At 40.4% G+C, this 22758-nt stretch overlaps 1 protein-coding gene across 1 annotated transcript; it reads right to left on the bottom strand.

Annotated features, from left to right (window-relative positions):
• Positions 1-1061: 1061 nt before the first annotated feature.
• Positions 1062-11553, bottom strand: mier2 (mesoderm induction early response 1, family member 2). Its single transcript, XM_023405262.2, has 13 exons — positions 11438-11553; positions 10019-10195; positions 8856-8969; positions 8519-8630; positions 7526-7605; positions 6913-6982; positions 6609-6760; positions 6290-6371; positions 4944-5038; positions 4686-4816; positions 3422-3564; positions 1865-1961; positions 1062-1199 (listed from the first exon to the last, which is right to left on the bottom strand). The coding sequence occupies exons 2-12, from the start codon at positions 10043-10045 to the stop codon at positions 1906-1908; spliced, it is 1062 nt and encodes a 353-aa protein (XP_023261030.1). The 5' UTR covers positions 10046-10195; positions 11438-11553; the 3' UTR covers positions 1062-1199; positions 1865-1905.
• Between the last annotated feature and the right edge of the window lie 11205 nt (positions 11554-22758).

Genomic DNA, 22758 nt, shown 5'->3' on the forward strand with positions numbered 1-22758 from the left:
CTTAAGAAAGATTGACTTTTGTGGCAAAGGTGTACAGACAGTTGAATTAAAGGAGCCTCGATGAAAAGCAGAGATATGAGGAACCAAATAGAAAGAGACAATCACAGGCTGAGTAGAGGTCGTTTTAAGTATTAAATAAACTATTGTATATTGTTTGAATGGAAACTTCCAACAGCCATGTTACTGTGGTTCTGTTCAGAGACAGATCTCAAACAGCTGCAGCAGCAAAGGTGCTGAGCAATTAGCAGAAACATCATTGGCTATCAAACTTCAAAAGTCAAAGTTCTCAATCTTGATAAATGAGAAAACAAAGCAACAGTTGTTCACATTGTCGATCAGCGATGTGTGTTAGAGAAACATGGACCACGGGTAACATGCTTCTGGTTTGTTTGCATGGTCACCGCAGCTCTCACCCCCTGCACTGTGCTTTTGCAAGTAAATATTCGCGATAGCCAATCAATAGCATTGCTCTGGTGCACATTGTGGTGACAAACTGTCAATAAACACATAATCAACACCTGAAAGTAGTGATTAACAATTCCACAATGGACAGGGTTTGAGTGTCTGAGTTTAAAAAGAGGGTATAGACAGACAAGTCACCCCCGAGCACAGGTAGTAGGTCCATGCTCTTTCATAATGTTAGGTAAATGTACTTTTTGTCCTGGTGTAAATACCAACACCGATCAATGGTTTCAACAAAGGGCAAACCACTAAGTACCACTCAGTTTAGATTTCCCCATGTCCCCCTCACTGTGTAAGAGAGCGGGAATGCTTGACAGGGGAGGGGTGCAGCAGGCTGCCAAATGGCTGAAAGTGAGATGGGAGGACAGCAGATGAGGGAGGTGAGGCAGACGGCAGGCTAAATTCCACCTGCAGCCCATGTGGGGCGCCAGTCCCGCCGCCAGGTGTACCACAGTTAGGGACGTCAGAAACAAAAGGTCCACCTCGCATGTGTAGCTGGAAGAAGCAGGAGCCTGGGAGGCAGTGGTCGTCATTGCAGGACGGAGGGCTCCCACATGCCCACTGGGAGCTCAAGGCAGAGGACTGGGACTGGAGCTGGACCGCAGCTGAGGAACAACAACGATCTGAACCAGGTTCCTGCAAGTCGTCCATGGGCGGCAGAGAGAAGGGACAGTCAAACAGCTGCTGAGGACATCTGTCTCCACACAGCTCTGACAGCCCCATCACCAGCTCGCCATCTGAACAGATGTAGAGGCGTTCATAGAGTGGTTAATAAAATGGCTGTGACTGCAGTTGTATCTTCTATTGCTGCTTCATTTTAAACTCCAATAATGTTCTCATGCTGAATGTTTCATGTACAGGGTTGCAATGAAGTTTGGTGAGTATACTTGTGTACACAAAGTATACACATTTTCTTCTGAAACTATTCACTCCATTTCATCATACTGAGATATTTACTTGATAGAGATGTTCTTCTGTAAATGACTAACTGTATACTATGGCATTACTATGGAAACATATATCAAACGTACAGTACATAATTAAAGTGCCTCTTCAATTAACAGCCATGGGATATTATAGTTTTTGTATTTGCTTGAGGCCTTATGAGTTGCCCTTTCTCACCAACCACAAGTAAACCACTTGGAGCAATATGTATGTTTTGCTATTAAAAAACACAAGAGGGCAAGGGTTTAATTAATTCTTCAATAACTTAATCTGACATTACCCGTAAATAAATGTGGCATTTGCTGCATAGCCAGAGGAGGGTTCATGGCCATTTCCATCAGCTCTGTTCCTTTTGGCTTTAATTAGAATTTGATTGTATAACACAAATAAATTAATGATATTTAATCCCAATCACAACATTATTTCTTGTTTCTCTCAAGCCTGTTGTTTTCTTTACCTGCAGGCCCAGCCTGCTTTCTGTGGCCTGTGTGGATGAGTTCATGGCTTTAAGAGAAAGCGGGGAGTTCGTCTGCGCCGGGGACGGCCCTCCTCCTCTGGAGCACCATGTCAACATGCACAGCATGCATACACACACACACACACACACACACACACACACACACACACACACACACACACACACACACAGATATGCATACATGCACACACAACACAAGAAGCAAGAAAATAATGGGGTAATGGTGAAAAAAAAGACAGGGAGACATAAAATGATTCATAACATAAGAACATAAGATAATGAACGTGTGATGTCAAAATAAAAGGCAAACCATGTCACCAAATAAGAAATTCAAGGGACAAAAAGAAAATCCATAGAAGTGCAAATATAAAATGATGAGTATCAGAAAATTATGTGATTTGGAAAATGTGTCTGTCATGTCATGTAATCAGTTTATATCCAGAAAAATGGTTGAAGATACCCAACCTTCTGATTTCAGAATTGCTGGAAACAAAAGTCAGTCCTTCAGGCACAACATTATTAAATGTTGTATTCGCCAAATGGTAGAGCTACGTGCTCCATGACCAGCTTCCACTTCAAATTAAACTCTGATTAAAGTGGAGATTTTCTTTTTAGCTTTTACGGCAAGTTTGCTTCTTTTCCAAGCAGTTCTGTCTTTGCTGTGATCATGAGCTCATCGATTACACTCCCCTCCAAAAGTATTGGAACAGTGAGGCCAATTCCTTTATTTTTGCTGTAGACTGAAAACATGTGGGTATGACACCAAAAGATGAGACAAGAGATCAACATTTCAGCTTTTATTTCCAGATATTTACATCTGGATTTGATACACAACTTAGAAGATAGCACCTTTTATTTTGAACACAACCATTTTTCATGTGAGCAAAAGTATTGGAACATGTGACTGGGCTCATTAATCTTCATTGATGATGTAACGCATGATGGCAGCAGCAAAATGAACTCAGAAGTCTACAGAAACATTTTGTCTGCCAATTTAAAGAAAGATGCAACCAAACTGATTGGGAGATCCTTCATCATGCAGCAAGATAATGACCCAAAACACACAGCAAAAACAACAAAGGAGTTCATCAGGGGCAAGAAGTGGAAGGTTTTCGACTGGCCAAGTCAATCTCCAGACTTAAACCCTATAGAGCATTTTACCTGCTAAAGAGGAGACTGAAGGGAGTAACCCCCCAAAATAAACAACAACTGAAAGAGGCTGCGGTGAAAGCCAAATCCAGATGTAAATACCTGGAAATAAAAGCTGAAATGTTGATCTCTTGTCTCCAATTCATCTTTTGATGTCAAACCCAAATGTTTTCAGTCTACAGCAAAAATAAAGGAATTGGCCTCACTGTTCCAATACTTTTGGAAGGGAGTGTATGCTTATGTATTATGTTGGTCATCGGTAAGAGAGCAAATTTACTCCACTGTGGCATGAAGTCAATTTAATGCTGAGCAGAGTGAAAACTGGCTATAGATTCCAGGATTTGAGCCACCATATCAGGTGGTTGTAAGAGACTAGCCCTAAGTTACCTCGTTTGTCCAGGTCCAATTTCGACTGTGGAGGTAATGCAGACTCAAGCTGCCCAGGGCCCACAGAGCTGTGAGACAACAAGCTTGAGGCATTGTTGCTTCCTTCCAGCTCCCCGATCTCCCCGTCCTGGTCTCCATCCTCCCTGAAACAGACAGCACAACCACCTCAGCACAGGAAAGCATGTGTCAACAGTTAGAAGCTGCAGTGGGTGGCAGGACTTTTAAGTTATCAACAGACAAATGTCATATGAATAACATTAACATTAAAAAGAACAATAAAATTAGACATTCTGAAGTTACGTAATTAGGCTCAGAATCCCAAGAAACAAAAATAATGAGTGCAACTTATTTCTATCTATCAATTTGCATGCTTGACCTAAATCCAATCCAATAAAAGTGAATAGCAACTTGTTTTGATGCTCAAATAATTAAAAAAATGACATTTAAAAATAAATCAACATAACATTTCTTTCCCTACGCAGTGGCCCTGTTACTCTGAATAAGCTACAGACCACATAGTCATCACAGGGACTATTTCTTCAGTGGTTGCACAATGTTATTTTGTAATTTGGGTGAACCGACCCTTTAAGGTCACCAGCAGAGGAGCACTTACCAAACAAGTGAGAGTGTGAATTCCATTAAGAGCCATTATTTCTGAGTTCCCAAAAACAGTTGGTTACAGAAAGCAAACCAGATGAGGAGGGAATTTTTAATGTCGATATACCCAGTGGATTACTGTTTGGATAGCTTTTGTTGTGTGGAGCGAGCACAAATGAATAAATAAATACATTAAGAAAGCCCTGGTGAGACAGGTTCTCAGAATAGGGCTGTTATACTGAAGATTTAATGGGAAGTTCAGACAAGCACATACAGGGAATACTCCCTGCAATTGCAAACAGAATACAAGCGTATTCTGAGTCCTAAGAAATATATTAGAATTTACGGCTTTAATAAGATTTAGATGACTCACAGCCTAAAAGTTGCTCTGTTTTCTTTCAGTGATTTTATATTCTACATCAGGACTGCAGCATACGGAAATTACACTACTGTGAGATTTTCCATGAGATCAATGAGTCGAAAATATTCCCTATCTGGCAAGAAAAATTACCATCTTCACACCCCATCAGTCGTCACACTGCACGGAGTTTAACATGGAGCATAGCATGACATGGGGTTGACCGCTGCAAGTCACAGTTTGTTTGCAGATGTTTTACATATTTCATATATATATAGCAAATCAAATTAGTGTCCCCACAGCACTCACATGCTCCCTGATTGCAGGCTGTATTTCTTGCGGCTGAGCCTGGTGGCCTGTTGGGTAAAATACTCGTGACGATCAGACTTCTTCCACATGTAGTAATACTCCACACATTCGCCCACAGAGCGCGTTCGTACCTGAGGAAGTGGAAAAGGTTGTTTTTTGCTTTGGGCAACAGAATGTTATTTCATCAAATATTCAAACGGGCACATGAGGTAAATCGTCAGTGAAGTTTGGACAACATCTCATCTCCTGGGCACTCACCTTATTAGCCTGAATGAGGTGGAAGTTTTTTCCATAAACTCGATAGCCGTGCTCAAAGTTCCTACACTCCTCCTCACTCCAGGCACACAGCTCTTCTAAAGAGAGCAGAGAGCACCAGTAGGATTATAGTGCTGCACGTATATCTACATTTGTTTTTAAAATGAATGCCATCAGTGCTTTGTGCTGCTGGTGATCAAAAGCCAAATTGCAGCTGTGAAACTGCCACTGAATGTCCAGTTTTCACCTGTATTTTGTCTTGACTGAGCCAAAAGAAAAAACCACAGCTCACACAGACAGGATGTGGAAAAAGGTATGTGCATGGTCAGGGCTGTCTGGCTCTCAGGAATGGGCAGTTTTTCCTCCTCTCCAACACAAACTACAGCGATGTTCTTGGACTTAAACAGAAGCCTCACTGCTGAATAAGAGCTCATGAGGTCACATCAGTGTACATTTCCTGTTCTGCAGTGCTGAAGACAGCAGCTGGTGTTGCACCGAGAGGGTATCACATACAGTCAACTTTTGCAGTATTAGTCAAGTCAATTTTTATTTGTATAGCGCCAATTCACAACAGACGTTATCTCAAGGCACTTTTCAAATACAGCAGGTCTACACCTTTATAATATTATTTACAGAGAACCAACAATTCCCACCAAGAGCAACTCAGGTTGGGCGCCCATCTGCATCTACCAGTATCCTCTACTTGGAAATGATTTTGCAGGGATGAATGCATGTACTTCTGTGTATATCATGCACTTCACCTTGAGAGACACCTGCTTGATGAGCAGCTATTGTCCCACTTGTTTCCAAACTATTGTCTGAGCCCCATCTGCACAAATCCCAACAAAGTGTATGATTTTGATAATTGATCTGCAGGGTTGTTGTCCACATTGTGCACATCAGCAGCATCAACAAACTCGACATATGTTTTCAGTAAACAGTCCTCGCAGATGGACAAAGCAGATGACAGCAACAGAGTAAAACTTCTGATTTTGTCAATAAGCTGCACACGTGCAGCATCATTTGACAGAGAAGGAGGAGAAATTCCTTTGCCATCACTTGTGGCTTCTTACACTGCAGGGCTCAGTAGGCAGCTTTGCAGAAAGGGAACTGAGCATGTGAAGGCTCAGAAGCTGCTTTATGACACAGTGACTCCACTGAACATGACAGTTTTGTAGATCCCATCTGAAGAAATCATGAGCTTGAGCTACCTTTTTTGGCATCTGTCAGCAGCTAATGTTTTGACATACAATACACTCTGGTCTTTCTTCACTACCAACCGCCAACCAAATCGTACACCCCCGACAAACAGGAAGTTGGAAAAAGTAGGACAACAGAAAGGTTCTTACCACTGAACACCTTCACGTTGAAGCGTAGTCGTCTCAGTGCCTCTTCCGCATTGAAGTTGCATTTTATTAGTTCGTACAGTGCCTGAGAGTCAAAAGAAAGAAGGATGAGCAAAAAGAGTTACTTTAGTCCACATCTTATTATGTAACTGGTTAAATTCCAAAGCCACTCTTCAATTAAGCAGTGTATTTTATTATTAAAAAGTTCTGAACCCATGTGCTGCTGTGCATGTCATCACAGTCAGCAGCAAAGCTAAAATACATAGTTAACACTTAACATAGTTGACAGTGTCATCTGGGATGCAGTGTCAAGTTACTGTACCTGCTCGTTGTCTCGGACAGTGTTCCCTTGCATCAGTGTGCATGCTGCCCCCTCCTGGCCATGTGGTCTCTGTGTATTCAGCAAGAATTCCTCCACTTCCTCCACTGGCAGGACACCTGGCCTCCACAGCAACTGGTCCTCACTGCTGTAGGCTAGAGAAAAAGCAGAGAGAAGAGATGAAGAGATGCAGTGGACTTTTCGCATATTACCAGTGGGAGTGGCCAAAGTCAGAATCTTTCAAATTCTACACATGTGGGCTTGAATCATCTGAAATTACTTAATACAAGCTGCAAAGTTTCTTTACCTCTATCCTGGTGGGTATACGGACTGAGTGGAGGGATTTTTGCCTGGTACATAGAGCCAACCATGATCTCCTGAGAAGGAAATCAAAGACAGTCAGTTTTCAAATGTGTCATATAAGCAAATAACAGCTGAAATCTGTGCTGTGTGGTTGGATTATGCCCACTGGTCTTTTCTCTGGTAAATCAGTAAATCAGCGGCTTGCATGCGGCTTTGATGGGTCTGTCTAAATCAGATACTATGTCCTGGGGTTTAGGTTCAGTTGATCCAGCGGAGTGATCCCAGGAATTATGTTCATCTTAGATAATCCTGGAGTATATGATTTATGCAAGTATAAGGTTTATACAGGTATAGCACAGCAAAAAAGGAAGCGTGTGTACAGCTTTTGAAGTTGTCAAGACTTCCAGTGCTTACTAGATCAAATGTAATACATATCTGTTATCTTAGCATAAAAAAACATTAATATTGCCTAAATGTTTTGATATTTGGTTTTTCTCTCCCATAAAGAAATGCAAACTGTGGATTACTGTACAGAATGCTTAATATCTCTTTCAGTTAAACTGACTCAGAGTCAACTGAGTCACCATGAGATGTGTGTTATTGCCCTCAGTGGCTACCTTGTGCTCTTCGTTGGAGGGAATGGAGGCATTGTCAGATTCCTCATCTGATGAGCTGACTAATGTGTCTTTGTCTCCACCTTAAAGAAACAAAACATCACAAAGGAGGACCAGGCGATTATTTCAAAGACTGTACAGGTGCTGTATTTCAGGATTATATCAAAAGGCTTAATGGTATCTTAAAGCCATATCTTTCTGCTGACAACTCGCAATAATATTTCTGAAACTTCAGAACTGTTTTATTCTTTGGTTTAAAATCATTATTTAACAAGGTAAATCCAACTGAGATAAAATTCTCCTTCTCAGGTGAAACCTAGCTGTGACACTGAAAGTTATAGAGAAAGCATGGACATTATAATGCTGAATATATATATATATATAAACACAGAAACTGTGTTCTCAGTCAATCTCTCCTGGATAAATAAAAGACACAAAAGCAGCATGCCTGCCATATATTTAGTTTTCAGGCCATTTTGTGGACTCAGCACCATACTGTCATTCATTTCAAATACAATCACTACCAGGGGAAGGCGGTTAGAATATTTTGAAACTCCTTCAATTCAGAAACGTTTCAGTGCCTTTGACATCATTTAGTCTTATGGACAGGAGACACACAAAAGAGTAAATGCTGTCATACCGGAAATTTCTCATATGAAATTATACAGAAACAAATGAAAGATTTCATGAAACACCCTGACATAATAAACCTTGCCAAATCATGTTATTGAAATGCAGCACTGAGTTATGAGTAACAAGCTGCAGTCTCAGCAAAGCAGTGATTTAAAATTGAACTAAGAGAAAATATTCCACAAACAGAGGCTCGTGGAATGTCCCTTCTTTCATTACAACTGTGCAAAGTTTCATCAGAAAAAAGTGTGCACATGGGTCTAAAGCTGTTCCATTTGAATCAAACTTTTCATTTCGCTGGGAGAACTGAGATCACGTTAAATGTTATACATTCATCTGTAGATGTACATCTTTGTGTGCTGTTACCTTGGAGACGGCGGAGCAGATCTGAGGTGTTTGAGGTGACTGAGGGGGTGAGATCATCAGCTGATGATTCTTCTTCCTCCTCCCCAGGAAAGAGATCCTCAGTTATCTGATCCTGAACAGAACAATAGAAGAACAATAAATCAACACAGAATAGCAGAGCACAGCAATTATTAATCCAAATATACACTTTTGACTGAGCACAAACATTTCAATCTGCTGTATTTTTTTATTCAATGGTCAACATTGACCTGACTGATGGTCAGAATACTTGCATATAAAATATTAGATATGAATGAGGCCTCACATATGTGCTGGTGTGACTTGGGTTGTGTCTCACCTTGTCCAGTGTCATGCCTGGCAGGCTGGCAGCCCTGTGACAGGTCTCCTTCTCTGGATCTGACACTGTGTAGCCATACAGAGCCAGCAGCTCCTCCAAAGGAAGCTCACTGGCCTGCAATCAGAGGAAGACAGCGACAGGTGGAGACGGATGGTTGGGGGAAAGAAGGAAGGAAACCACAGAAATATGTGAATTACTCCCACATTTACTGAAAGTGGCCTCTAGATATCTGTTAGTTCAGTGATGTCAAGGGCACTTTTTTCCTCCTCAGCCTGAATAACTCCGTAACTCTCACTCAGCTTTCAGAGTCACTGTCTTCTCACATCAAGCGGTGCTCCAGATTTTAGGAGAATTCGCTCATCAAGGTTGTGCAGAACATTTTGTTAACCCTCCTCTAGAAAAAGGCTTCAGGTTGAAGTAGAAATGAAAATGAACAGCCGTGTGTTTTACAACATTTCCTGAACTCGTTTTTCAGAGGATGTTTGTCCTGATCCATGCAACTTGGGAAGCCCTGAATGCAATATTTAACCTAGCCATTTTTCCTTGCTTTGCATTTGCTAACAACTCACTGCAGTGCAACTCCTGCCAGTGGGTCTTACTACGGGCCCTGACACAGAGCTTTCTCACTGCTGCAGAGTAGATTTACTATGAAGTCATTATGGGATATGGCATAAATGGCAGTGGTGTAGCTTTATTCCATGTTTTTTTCCCCTACATTTTCCAGAATAAGTTGTGTGAGAACAGTGCCATTTGTATCTGTTTAGAGCTGCTTTCAGTAACATAACCTAAACAATAATTTTGGACCTAAGACTGCCTCATTAAAAACAGTGTTGTTTATGTACAACTTCTGCAAATAGCATACAAATATTTTGTAAACCTCAAGAAACTCTACAGCACTATAATCCATTATTAAGTTCGTTAGTTTAATCATGTAAATCAAAGTAGAAATGTCCAGTATGGATGAATTGATGTTGCAACATTAATGTTATCTTACTCTTAAAGCAAATAATACCCAAGAGGGTTTTTACTATTGTGACAATGGGTGTGTCAGTGATTCAGCTATTGTTCCCATAATCATATCAAAATATCTTGTTAAAAGAGACTCTGGCTTTTAAATAACAACCAGCTCTGACAAATACAGACGTGGCTCAACTTGACCGTACAGTGTGGGATTGCGCTGCCATCTTCATGGGGCGAGGAGAGTTGTCCTCCTCTAAGGCCTGTTAAGACTTCTGCTTCTCCTGCTGAGGGCCGTCATCGCTGTACCTCATCCACTCTCCACTAGGCCGCAACCTCTACTCTTATCTTCAGAGGCTTTTCATCCACCTGCAGACACACATCTGGACAAACACATACACAGTACCGTTCGTGTGAGCGTTCAAAACCATGTAAAACAGCATGGGAGTGCATCACAATACAGTGGGGCAGCACATTCCTCTGTGAGTCTGTTGAGCACGTGCACACACATGTACACACAAACAACATGGGATCAAATAGTAGCTTATCCTGGTTCATCCAATTACAGATCAGCTGACGCCTGACTTCTAAACCGCCCTTTTTTAACTTCTGAGTGACCCAGGTGTCTCTGAAAGGGGCAGTTTGTGGCAGTAGCAACATCAAGATCATTTTTTTTTAATGTTCTACATCAGACGACCCTATAAGCAGGTCTAATGTTTGGTTTTGCTGTGACATGTATGTATTCCTCTTAAGATGATAATATAACATATAGTCAAGAAATTTTTATATGAAGTGTCAGCATATTTTTCTATTGTAGCCTATCAACATGTTTCCCTATCTAAGCTTTAGGCTAAAGGAATTCAGACACACTACGACATGTGCCTTTGTTGAATACATGCAGGTTGAGGCCACAAAATACTTTAATACAGAGGTGAAAAACTTTTGAGTGCTATAGAGAGGCCATGTGATGATCTAAACAATCCCGCCCTGGATCTCAGAAAGTGCCAACACTGACAGTGTTAGATTACACTTCAAACGACACTGTTTTTCTGGACAAAGAAGTTGTAACAGTCCGGTGAACATCTAAATGTTCTGGTGCCTCTCCCAACCCATCCGGCGCGCAGTGTGTTTGACCAGGGGCGCTTTCCTGTGACTTGGTGCTGAACGTCTCTTCCTCTCTCCGGCACACTACGAGTGGCACAAGGAAATAACTAGTTCTCAATATTTCCGAAACAGACGGTCGGAGTTTACCGCCGCCGATTCATGACATCTCTCCCAACTTTTTCACTCAATCCACTTCGTCGGCGGGGCGCACCTGAAATAGTTCAGCACCACCGTGTTAGACCCCGCCGGGCTCCCTATTGTTTTCTACGGCTTTACTATCAAGGCAGAGGGAATGGCTCTTTAAAGCCAAGAACGCTGAGAGAGGCGATACGCTGGAGAGGTTCTCCATTGCTTCCTCCGCTTCCCACTTTAAATGCCCCCGTAGCTCTCTTTCACCCAACGCTCACTGGCCGGTGAAACCGTCCACAGTCATGTGTACCGTACGGAGTGACACAAGTCTTACATTCGGTCCAGTTTGTCTATCATTTGGTTCATTGCATTCCTCGTTTTCGCTCACTTACCTCCGCCATTCCGTTTCTGCGCAAGCTGCCTATTGCCCGGATGTTGTAGGTCTACTCTTCTGTACAGCTCCGTTTATTGCCTGAACGATTCAGCAACAGCGACTGAGCCACAGTTAGGTGCAGAGTTAGATTGACTATTTCCAAGTAATTTAGTTATTTTTGTCTCGCTTCACAGCTGTCATTTGAGCATGTCCTTTTTGTCCGCACTGTTTTAAAACTCAATTACACTTTCGGTATCGTTTGTAAAATCCTGCTCTTATCGCAATAAATAAGTTATATATAAGCTATATTAAAAAAAAAAAAAAATACTACAAAAACCAAAAACTCAAATTAAAATGTATTTAAAATAGTAGTGCTCATTTTCTCCTTTTATATGCTATAAATATTGACCTCTGACCCCGTATTGCCCCTTTGTCATGTTTAAACAACAGGTTGGCACTGAACACAGCCCTGAAATTATATGTATATCTCTCAAGTAACATGTCTATAGCTGCATATGTTTTAGCATGTGCTGAATGTGTGAATGAGGGAGGGGACAGGACATGGCCTAAGCAGATAAAGATATAGGACTCTGTCCTCAGCTGCTTTCAGCTCTTAAGAAATAGGAGAAGCAGAGCTAAGATATATGTTGACTACACGTGACATTTTTCAACCAAAGCAAACAAAATAGATCCACAGATAGATATTATGATGAGTCAGTTAATCTGTCCCAAATTTTGATATCAATCAGTCAAGAGCCACATGAAGCCATAGGACACGTGGAACAAAAAAAAATAAAGCAAGCCTGTGAAAAAAAAAAAAAAATTCTGGATTAAAACAGGTAACTCTTTGTAACAGATTGTTAGATAAATACCTAATATTTATAATATAATATAAATAATAAAATATTATAATGATAATATCTATGATAACATTTGTTAGTGGTTACCCACTGTAACTTTGTGCTGATAAACTGAAAATATTATAGATCTTCATTTCTAGAGTTTCTTCTTACTTATGACTTGCCAAAGTTAACTGATATATGTATGCGGTTTACTTATTGGTATGTAAATAAAATCTTTTTAAAAAAGGAAAGATGTAGAGAAGCCATGAAAAGACATGACGCTGGACTCATTAGTCCGTCTACATCAGGATCTTATTTTAAAGATACCCCTATATGGATCAAAGCCATGTGTCTCAGCAATCCTTTTTCTAGAGGCCAGAAGTGTTGAAATCTTCATGTAAAAGCAGTCCAAACAAACAGCTAGAAGTTATTCAATTCAAGATGTTTGTTTGGACATTTAAATAAACTCAAAAAAATGGTTGAAAAGTAACCCATCTTTGAGCACTGCTGGGTAACTATGGGAGAGAATACGTGCTGGGTCGTGCATTTAATGACCTTTTACAATTTGTCTGCCAAAACAAGTTATTATGTATTATACAAATGCACATAATATATAATACATTGCATGCTGGAAAAACTCCCAGGTGGGTGGACACTGCTTGGTGTAATTGATGTCAAACACAAGGAAACAAACATCTACAGCCAGCAAAGATGGTGTGGTCTGAAATAGTGGTGAAGGCCTCACACATCATCATCTCATCCCCAAAGCACAAAATTTGAAGGAATGGTTTACTCGTCACTGTCATTGAAGTTTTCAAGCTTAAGTATCAAAATAAAAAAAAGTGGGATCAACAAAAATCACTGATTGCAAACATTGTAAACATTTCAAAATAGAGCAAAATGCAAAAATGTGAAAGACAAAAAAATGTATTCAAAACCAGTCTTTGTAAACTAAATGTAAAAGATGTTTTGAAATAGTAGCTTATACTAATAATCTTGTTACTGTTAATATAACTTTAATGTTTATATTGTCATTTACATTTAAACACACAAGTTCACACACCCACCTCCCACACAGCTATTTTGAACACACCAGATCTTACAGGCGTAGTGTTTAGGGAATACATATTCTTGTTTGGAAGCTATTCATGAATACACAGGACTTGATGAACATCCCTGGTGCTAATTAGGCTGGATATAATATACCACACCAATTTAGCCATCAGTAACTTCCGTTATACCCATGTTTAAGAGTATAAGCCAATGCTATCATAAAAATCAACTCTAAATCAAATAGTTGGCTACTGAACTCCAGTAATCACTAGAGGGTTATCTATGCAGCCCAGTTTTCAAAAAGTTTTCCTGCTGTCTCGGGGTGAAGCTGCTGCGATATCTGATAAATTATGAAAACATGGAAAATGAATGTAACTAGAACAACAGTGTTTGACGAAATGATATGGGCCTGCAGGAAGCACCTGTTGGGAAAGATATCTGTTTGATCTATCAGTTAGACATAATAGTGCATTCAATTATACAGTATAGTTATATGTGTGAGTGTTTGTGTATACAGCAACTTTGAGACCACAAATCTCATGCTTTGTTTAGTCAGATTTCCATAATAATCTTTAGAACTGGAAACATATAGCACAACAGGTTTGTTGTGATTAGCATTTTGTTACAATGACCAGCACAATTTTTTGTTAAATAGATACAGTTCTACTATAGTTCTACTACTTCATTGGTTTAATCTGAGCACCTGGGCAAACACTTTTATGCTTTTGCTGATGTCATCAATGATGTAACAGGATACAGTATGACTGTGGGGGTGGTCATAGGTTTAATATACTGTGTTAATAAGTATAAATAAGTGTTAATATAGCAATTTTACAGTTTGTTAACAACATTATAATTTACGTCTTCTTTGTACTATTCATGTTTACTGATAAAAGTAACTTTTTGACAATTCATATTTACTAACATCCTAAACCAGCAAAGCAAGCGGTGATGACTCCCTACCATTGAAGAGGTCATGAATCCCGATTGTCCATTGTATATTTCTTGATCATTTATATTCCATTTGTCTGTAACGGTCCACCAATAAAAAAACAAAAAAAACAAAGGGGTTTATCGTAAATGTATTCCAAATTATGAATATTGTGATGTGAAGTCCATTGCAGATTGTTGGGCATGTGTATTCACATCATTACTCAACATCATTACTTTCAACTGATTTCTTTCCTTCCGACTGCCTGACAGTTGGTGCTTGTTTCTTTTACCTTGCTACCTTGAACCTGGAGGTCTCCTTGCTTAGTTACATCCAGATTTCCCTCCAGCAGGGTTGGGTGATGACAGCAAGCATCCCTAAGCGAAACAGTGATGATGTATTTCTGTCAGTCAGAGAGAGCATGGCTATTGGCTAGTGTCTTTGTCAATCATTTTAGTTTGAAGACAGGCATTTACCCTGTCAAATGAAACAAAGGGAGGGGTTAGGGCAGTCCTGAGGCAATGGTTACTGGCTGTGAAAGGTGTGAAATATCCAGCCTCACAACTGAGAGTGTGCAGGAGATGATGTGAGAGAAAAAAAGGATCAAAACTGTTTTAAATGATTTAAAAAGGTTTTTCTGGCATTTAAGTGCGTCAGTATTTTTTAGTGTTTCAAATGAAAGGGTAAAAGCACAATTCTCTATTTGGAGGCCTTTTAGTGAGACACCTAGCAGCAGAAGTAACATACTGTGTATTGAAATGTCACAGGTGTATTTGACAAGATGTCGAAGTCTTCATGGAGTATGCCCTTGTTTTTGTCATCAAATATGGCTTTTTTAGGCAAGGACAAAGAAATGGTTGTTGTATCAGACATCTGGTTATTTCATTATTTCTGTTTATATTAAAGAGAGTGTGTGAGAGGTTTAGTTGTAAACTGGATTTGGACAGTAAATAAAGTGTTCATTAACAGACTGCTCCTCCCTCACCAGGAGACCTTTCCCCTCCTTAATTGCCTACAATGAAAGGGTTTTTATGAAGGTTATACAAGTGAGGACACTTTATTGTGTCCTCTATTTCTTCAGGGGTCTTTAACTCTCTGCGTTTTGTGTGTTAAAGAAAAGCTGCTCACACAGCAACAACCAAAGCTTTTTGTGAAGCATCGTTGGTGGTATGTACTCAGTGTTTTGAGTTTTTCAAGAGGAGAAAGAAGGGAATGGTATAATTTAAACACTAGGGTGTGTTTCTTTTTAAACATGGACCCTCTCTGGCTGGTAAATGCCCAAGATTCTGTCACTCCATGATTTAAGTTTTCTGTAATGCATCCCGATCACCAAGACCTCAATAGAGTTATTAGAGCAACAGCAGACATTATACAACTCTTTTTCACAGGTGACGAGTACTTCTCATCACATACTCCAGGAGTGATGAAAGTGTTCTTCAGCTACAGTAATATTCCCGCATGTGTAATGACAGGTCACTGAGGGGTTAGTTAGTTAAGGTTACTACAGTATACTGAGACAAACATGGAGAAGCCAACTGTACATGGGGAGTTTGTTAAAACACATTTACATTTCAAATTGTTGACTTACAGGAAATATTTTTCTGTGCGGATATATATCATTATAGTGCATGTAATTATCTCTCACTGGATCAAACCATTGTTCATTTCCTGTAACTTAATGGGAGTGCAGTGAAGACTTCAGTCCACAGGGTGCAGTATAAACATGTTCTGGATGTGGTAATAATGGAGAAAAAATGGGGAACTGGGCACTGGACCAACAACCCATAACACGTGTTGTGGCAGGGAGATACCTGTATTCCCAGTGATGAAAAGTAGATTTAAAGCAGAGATTATGCTTTGTAGCTTCCATAAATTGTGTTTTTCGTTTTAATGCTTTTATTCTGTGTCTCTCTTCGTGGCATATTTCCAGTAAAGTGTATGGTATGCTGTTACTGCAAAGTGCTATGTGAAAACCCATAAATAACACATACCATCATGATTGTCTTCATTATTCAGCCTGCGGTGTATGACCCAGACAGTGATAGTGACATTCCAGAGCCTTTTTTTTTCCTAAAAGAGAGCAGAGTCAAAGGAATGCAAATACACAGAGGAGAATACAAACTATTGTGAGTCTTATAAACATTCAGACTTTGAGGTGTTCATTGCAGAGATCCATCCTGTTCTCTTACCCTTTTAAAAAACGTCTAAACTCACAAAAGCTTTTCAGTTGCTCTTTATTCTGTCTCATTTCTCTGCATTAAAGGAGGATGGAGACCCGAGGACTGTGGCAGATCCAAGAGCAAGTTCAGCCTGTCCTCCCTGAGACTCGGCTGAGAGCTTTGGTAACTTGCTACTCTTAGATTTCCTGGCTAGATCCTGCAGGGTAACAGTCAGACCTCAGCCCATGAGTCCTCAGGTTTTGTTCCAGAGCAAACACAAAAACACACCGACACAAAAACATACCAACCACAATATAATACCTCTACAATGAGATAGCTGAGATTGGTTACTTGTGTGTGATGGTGGTGGTGTTGTGGTGAGCAGTGGTGGGTTAGGATGGTTAGTGTGTGTGTGTTTGTGTGTGTGTGTGTGTGTGTGCGTATGTTGAATAAATGTAAGCAAAAAGGAAAGGACTTTTATCAATGAAGAGTCTTTCTGTCTTTCTGTCTTTCCTGCTCGGTGTGAACCAGCTGGACTAAGAGCTGACCTTTTACTGGATATATCCATGGCTGATGTCCAGACTCCAGTAAAACGTCTATGAGTCACCATGACAACAACTGTGTCTGCCACAAACTGAGATGTCATCCATATGTCACAAGAAAGCATGACTATTAATGCCACTATCTGATATATGAGAATATGTATCTATCACTGTTTTGACCAAAGTCTTTTCAAACGTAAGAAATTGCATATTTAACAAACTTATGTGATATAATGAATATCCAACATAGTCCTGTACTGTTGTGATATGTATAGTGGTCAGATATCTACCTTTATGTCATGTAAGCATGTTATGCCTAAGTGGAACAGGGAAGATTCCATTATGTAATTAAAAATTATTAAATAATTAAATGTTCTTCAGGGACTGTACTGTAATCGAACATTGATTCAAAATTTCAGTTTTGTGTTGACAAACTTTGAGCAGACATGAAGGAATGCAACATGGTACAATACAACAGAAAGTCATTTGGGTCTGTTTGAATTTGAATAAAAATTTTGTTATTTCACCATGTTTGTTCAATCACTAATAAAATAGCCATTGTTCAATATTTGACTGAATAACTGGAAAAGCCTGGAAGTAAGGAGTTGTTTCACTTCCTGGGAGTGTGCATTTTCTGTGTTTTGCTCGACATTTTCTCTTTTATTTTCACACAGTCAGCTAACCCACAATGACAAAATGGTACTCCAAATATAAAAAGACACAGACATTTTATATCCTTTAAGTGCCTTAGACGCCTCTCAATGATGAGAATACAGTGATTGTGTCATTCTATGAGCACAGTTTTTTTTACTGTATTCAAAATTCAAATATACTTGACGAATACTTCTAATAAACTAAGGAAACCAAATAGTAGTTAAGTGCTAAAGAACCATTCGGAGAGTGAGGTGAGTCTTCAGTCAGTCAGTACATACTGAATGTCATATAGAAGCACGTTTTATGCTTAACACGTAGTAGTTCAGCCACATTTATGTTCTCTGGGTCTGTGGCTGTGAAAAAAACAAACACTTAAGAGCCTCCACATCCTCATTTTAAGCCCATGTGACAATACTTGCCTGTGCCTAGACACATTCCTTAAGAAAAATCATTCAGGTTATGCATTGTTTCAAGTTTCCTTTGTTGTTTTAGGAAGCAGCAAAGCTTGGGGGTGAATTCAGTCTTGGTCACATATCTTTCTCTTTTCAACTCTGCTAATTTGTTGTCCAAATATATTGTATATTCTAAATATGACACCTCTGCTTTTTGTTCACTTAAAGTATAACTGTGTGTGATTATTATCTTACATCACTATAAATACCATTCCACAAGGGGGCAATGCTGTTCTGTGAAAACTTCAACATGGCAACAAACATTTTTTCTACATCTATTTCAATAACTTTGTCAAGTGCAAAAGAAATCAAGTTTCAACATCGAAAAACAATTGCGTTTAATCGTATGGCAGTTTATCCTGAGAGCATTCCTCTGGCAGTTCCATATTTGGTGTATATGTTTTGTGCTTGTCTGGCACAGATGGGACAAGAGATTACTGGCTGTGCAGTGGAGTCATAATTGGGCTAATTTTCAGACTGCTGGCTGCTCTTTTTGCTCTCTGGTTTCTGCGTACATACTAATATGACTCACTGTCTACACTTAGTATTTTTTTGCTTTGAAAGTAATGTAGTTTTAAAAAAAAACAATGAGTTAACAAACACGGACGCAAAAAGCATTACCGTGGCTAACACAGAGAACTTGTGAGACTTTCATTGCACATTCGCACAGGCATTTCGGCCAGTATTTAGAGACGATTTACACTGGTATTTCTCTTTCTCTCCCTCGCTCTTTCTCCCACTCCCTCTCCAAACAGGATGTTTGTATCTCAGTGGGGCTGCCAGTACAAAGCTGATGATCAGATAGCGTGGCTGTGGAGTGCCCAGTTCTCCCAGCGCTGTGACAGATTAACTGGGATTTAGGGCTTCCATTTGGATTCCCCACTAAACCAACACACCGCAAGAGACAGCAAAACACAGGAGGTCATGCAGCCGACAGCACACTTCCCCTGGGCCACTGTTGCCTTGACAGTGAAACCACCCGCTCCATGATTTATTTCAAACTGCTTCTCAGCCTTACAAGTATAATACAGGCAGTGCAGTGATGAGTCACTGACAAGGAAATGACCAGACAGGTCTCACTCTGTCACACTTTTAATCTAAAGAAAATAATAACTGATGCGTTTTGATATGTTGCTGATGCACTGACAAGGACGGTTACACAAGAGCAACCAAGCCTTTTGATGCCTAATAATTCAGGCTACAATCATGGTTACATTCAAAGGTGATATCATTAGACTCAAGAGACTTGGGTTTCCGTTCATTGTGCTGCTATGCGTGTGAGCTCACAACAGTTAATAATCAGATGCCTGGCTGGGCAGTGGTTTGTGGAGCACAGGATCTGAATCATGAGCACAAGTTGTTTCATGGTAAAACATCGTCACGCAAGTGTTATCTAATCACAATTCGGTGCTTTCCAGGTACAAAGGGAGAAGTTACACATAGAATTAAAGGTGGGACAAAATTAGCATTTTGTTTTCTTGTTTTTCCTCAGTTATTGAAGCACATCAATTATTTCATAAATGAGACTGCAGTGTCACTTACACAGTAGTAAATAAAGGGAATCGTCCAGAGTAAGAAGCAACAGCAGGTACTATAGTTACAGTCATTTCCTAACAGAGTGTTGTGTTCTCTTGTTTTATTAATAGCCCGCTTGATATTTACCATAGAAGAAGAAAAGGTTTTCATGGAAACAGCGAAAAGACGTTTCCTGTGAGACACAACAAGCTCAAATAAAAACACGGTAGTGGAAAGATGTGTGTAGCTCTGCCCTCTCCTGTTTTAGTCTCTCTCCACCCTCATGCCCCTACATATCTCTCTCTCTCCTCTGTGGTTCTCGGGCCAAACCACTCCTTTCCGTACATTTACCATTTCTGGCTGTAATTCACTTCATAAGTAGCCCGAGAGCTGATTCGGGTTGAAATATATTTCGTTTTAGAAAGGTTTCCCTTTTCAGGTAGCAGATGTGAAAATGTGCCAAGTGATGTCTGTACGTTAAAAGTATAAATATATTTCTATTTTGACCCAGAGGAAGGATCAAAGGAGGTCAAACATGAACCTTAAAAGCATTCAACTCCAATCTGACTGACACAACAGATTCTCTGTTGGTAGGATTTCCTTGCATGTTGTTTTTTTTCAAACATGCACAAGAACCTGAGTGTGAATTAGGCCAGTAAGTGCTGTCATTAAGTCACTGACGCCCAGACACATAGGCCTTTCACGCGGAGGACTCACTGGTGTGTGTGCACACATGTGGCATAGATACACCACACAACCGGTCCACTGTTTGAATCCACAGTCAATATGCGATCATAAACGGCCTCCTTTTACCTCCACACAATCATATTAGTTGAGAGTAGATACAGGCTGTTGGAAATATTACATCATTACTCAATGGTCACTGGTTTTCGACACTGAATAACATAAATCATATGATCTTACCACGTAAATCTGAAACATGCTGTAGGCTACATGCTGTTCACATGCTTTGCAACAGCTTGTTTTCCTAATGACTCATGTTTCATTTCATAAATTCATGAGACCAAATTGGATACTTGGAGTGAATACAGTGAATGAATAACTTGTGTTTTGTAATTAATAAATTCTTTCTGTGATAATTACAGGTTTTAATAGTAGGTATTCATTTACACAAACAAAATGTAGGAAAATCCACCTCTGCAGGCAGTGCCCCCTTCAGTTGTGATTTTGAACAATAGAGCTTTGTTAATTTTCCATACCGTTTCTCTTCCAACCCTCTAAGACAGTAAGTCTATATTTGAACTGCGAGTTTCCAAGGCAGCCAGAATGCCAAGAGAGCGAGTGCCTTCACGGTGACGTTCTTGTGGAGCTTGCAGTCCACTGAGAGGTCACGTCTTTATCTTTTGGTCTGCATCCATGAAAAACAGTCATTCAGGGTGAGAGCTGCAGAGAAAACATAAGGTTAAACAAAGCATAAACTCTTTGGAAATACGAGTTTCGATATGTTTTCTTTCACTCCATCTTGATAAAACTTGAAGAGTACCTCAGCCTGGTGATAAGGTGTAGAAGCAAATGGTGCTGGAGAATGTCACAGAGGAGCAGGGTGAAGTTGAAATATGTGTGCCAGAGCCAAACACAAACCTAAATGCACAAGATAAGATGGCCACCTCATTTGCCACCTCTGCTGTTTCAAAAAATATTCTAAAGATAATATCTCGAAGTTGGATCATGTTAAGTGTGAGTCAGAGTTGTTTCTAAGCACTGGTAGTGGTAAGGTAAGTAAGGGTGATGGATGTGTTGGAAACATATGTGCACTTTCCTGTGTTAGTGGTTTGATTGTTTTGCTTTAGGCTCCAGGGAAAATGGTCTAGAGGCCCAAGGCAAGGCCACGGTGGCAGCACTTATGTGTGTATGTGTGTGTGTGTGTGTGCATATGTTCTAACTATTGGAGAGATGTTGTGAAGATACTGGGTTTGCGGTGGGCCAACCCAAAGGCTAACACGTTGGAAAGGATGATCTCAGAAGGCAGACAGTTCTTCAGTGTTTATACAGTGGGGTACATAAACTTTAGACAAACCTGGATCTGACACGCCATTGTTGGCTTCACTGTTTGCGGCCCTCTTCGTTTATTTTCACACCACGTTCCCCCCCATGTAACCCCTATTCACCTCTCTCTGCTCCCATGTTCACTGCACACTCCATCAATAGACAACCCATGACCATCACAGTCACCCTTTCTCCCCCACAGCTGGAGCGTGCCGCTGTTGGACCCCTTCAGGCTGATCCTCACCACCAGAGCTGCCACAGCACGCTGACTGGGTCGGGGTGACAGATGTTGGAATGACTGGTTTGGCCGGTTGGGAGGTGGAAAAGACTGCTGTGATGCGCAGCAGTGTGCCGGACTGTGATGTGTTAGACTTATAAACACAGGTGGACCGCAGCACTGCAGGCCAGGGAGTATGTGTGACGATGACTAACTTCACCCACATATGCCTCATAGGTGCCCAGAACCTGTCTAAAATATCAACTCCACGTTGTCTGGAAACAGGATTAATCAGAGGGAACATGAGCTGTCCTCAGACCTGTTAATGCCATTGCATTGTGTTTCAATCAGGTGTATGATAAACAGTCATTGATGGAGTTGGAGTCTGGAATATGTTATTGCAGCCGTGTCTCAGTGCGGCACATAATACTGCATTCCTGATATTCCCTGTGGGTCTTTGTCAGTGCACTGAGTCCATCCACTTTTATTTGCCACAGACCTTACAGTTCCCCTGACGACAGACGGACATTTTTGAAATGATCAATGCATTACCCTGTGAGGAGGGGCACTACCAGGGATTTTGGGCCCAGCGAAAAGACATCACATTGGAACCCCCCACAATTATGCCAACTGACAGGTCATTCAACACATACATCACATGGTGCTCACCTCCTTCAGATAGGGAGTGCAGAGCTGGTTCATTGGTAGGGATATGGAGATGAGGAGACATGGCTGCCGAGCCTGAAGCTGCATCTGTCGGGCCTGATACCAGGCGGGGGCGGGGACAACTGATTTGGTATAAATTGAAAAAGTGATAAAAGTTTGCATGCATTGATTAAATGTCGATTAAAAGAGGAGGGAAATGTAAACACTCAGAATTTTCTGTGAAGATATTAAGTAACTGAGGAGGAGGAAAAGTAGCCAGTTTCACTATGGACTAACCTAACAGGTTAATTTCCACGCCTCAT

The sequence above is a fragment of the Seriola lalandi genome, unplaced genomic scaffold (assembly GCF_002814215.2).
Source record: "Seriola lalandi dorsalis isolate HSWRI2012SDOR001 ecotype SW California unplaced genomic scaffold, Sedor1 jcf7180002054267, whole genome shotgun sequence".
In the NCBI taxonomy this organism is placed as follows: Eukaryota; Metazoa; Chordata; class Actinopteri; order Carangiformes; family Carangidae; genus Seriola; species Seriola lalandi.

Excerpts from the sequence above, each read along its gene's own strand:
- mier2 (XM_023405262.2), bottom strand. The coding sequence starts at position 10,045 with ATGAAGATGGCAGCGCAATCCCACACT. Across the intron at positions 6,983-7,525 it reads CCTCCAACGAAGAGCACAAG|GAGATCATGGTTGGCTCTAT; the intron begins GTAGCCACTGAG and ends TTTCCTTCTCAG. Across the intron at positions 6,761-6,912 it reads GTATACCCACCAGGATAGAG|CCTACAGCAGTGAGGACCAG; the intron begins GTAAAGAAACTT and ends CTTTTTCTCTAG.